Genomic DNA, 1,448 nt, shown 5'->3' on the forward strand with positions numbered 1-1,448 from the left:
CCCAAAAAAAAAAAAATTCCATAGCCCTCCCAAACATTTCATACATTTTGTTTTAAGCTTATTCAATGTTATCAAAGTAAGGCCCTATTAGCCCTATTAGCCCCCCCCCAAATCTCAAACGCTATTTGCGCCTATGTGTAAGTACCTATGTAAAATGTTCCAATTTAAAAATGGTCATATCTTGCTTTAAAATTGAAATACTGTACAAAATCCTACGTAAGAACACGTATAATGTTTTTAACTTTAAGTTTGATAATAGATTAATTCAAACTAATAATAAAGATTAGTACAAGGTTGGTCTTACAATGCTGCTTAACATAAATGTTCCATTTTGTACGTGGGTGTCATAAATAGAATAAACAAAATATACCTAATGCGCAGACATCCTCTTAATATCAACGAGAGACTGGTTATCTATAATGATAGACAATTGTCATTTAATATATTAGGTAGGTAATACATACATCGTATTGGTATGGGAAAACCATCCAACCGCCCTTGTAGCGAACACAGAAGAACACAAACAAAAATATCTGAAGTATATAACATTCTTATATGGATTGTTGAGCGCCGATTCGCTTGATTTGTATTAAATAATACAAAATAATTTCAAACAGGTGTTGCATTTTGCAGCGATCATAACAACAAACAATTTTAGTATCCTCGACAACTCAGAAATGTAATTACTTTTAACTGAAAATAAAATATACAAACTGCTGGGTATTTCGTATTTTTTTCCATACATATGTTTAAGTTAATTATCTGAGCGCACGGCAGTGCGCCAGGCCAAGTCCCACCAATGCCAGTGTATCTTTACACGAACCAATTCGCCCAGTTTTTCTAACATATATTATATCTCTGTTTCCTCTTAAGATAAACTTTTGAAATTTAAAACACAGATTAATCTCGAGTAGTTTAGGACGCTGTAAGAAAATGAGCCCTTAATATTGTGCCATATCAAAATGGGAGGATTTCAAAATTTGCAAAATTGTTACTGGCTGACTCACTCACTCACTGATCATCAAAATTATAAGACACTTCCCGTATATGTAGAAACGTGAAATTTGGCACAAAGGTAGGTCTTACAGTGTAACTAAAGGGAAAAATCTAAAAATTGAATTTTTTTCAAAATTAATACCGCTTCAGCGAATGTATTTCTAAGCGTATGAAGTGGTGCGCTTAGCACGCATAAACGTTTACTTTCAAACAGCGTTACAATATGGTAATAAGGAATTGTTTGTAGTTGACTTATATATAATATATTATAATTATAAAACACAATAATGTTTTCGTACATTTATTTTATTCAAATACAAAATATACAAGAGAATATCTACGACATATAAAAAAAAATTTTTAAATTAAAAAAAAAAAATAATAATAATAACACGTCGTCCACGATGCTGATGCCCGCAAAAATAAATGATATCCCCAACAAAAACATAACC

The 1,448-nt window shown here is 31.4% G+C and overlaps 1 protein-coding gene across 1 annotated transcript in view; it reads right to left on the reverse strand.

Moving 5' to 3' along the window:
- LOC100573935 overlaps positions 1-622 on the reverse strand; it is a 2,515-nt gene extending 1,893 nt beyond the window's left edge. Inside the window, exon 1 of the mRNA XM_003240551.4 lies at positions 465-622. Within this exon, the coding sequence (XP_003240599.1) occupies positions 465-549 (85 nt within the window). The 5' untranslated portion in view covers positions 550-622. The remainder of the gene's footprint in view (positions 1-464) is intronic.
- Positions 623-1,448: the final 826 nt, after the last annotated feature.

The sequence above is a fragment of the Acyrthosiphon pisum genome, chromosome X (assembly GCF_005508785.2).
Source record: "Acyrthosiphon pisum isolate AL4f chromosome X, pea_aphid_22Mar2018_4r6ur, whole genome shotgun sequence".
In the NCBI taxonomy this organism is placed as follows: domain Eukaryota; kingdom Metazoa; phylum Arthropoda; class Insecta; order Hemiptera; family Aphididae; genus Acyrthosiphon; species Acyrthosiphon pisum.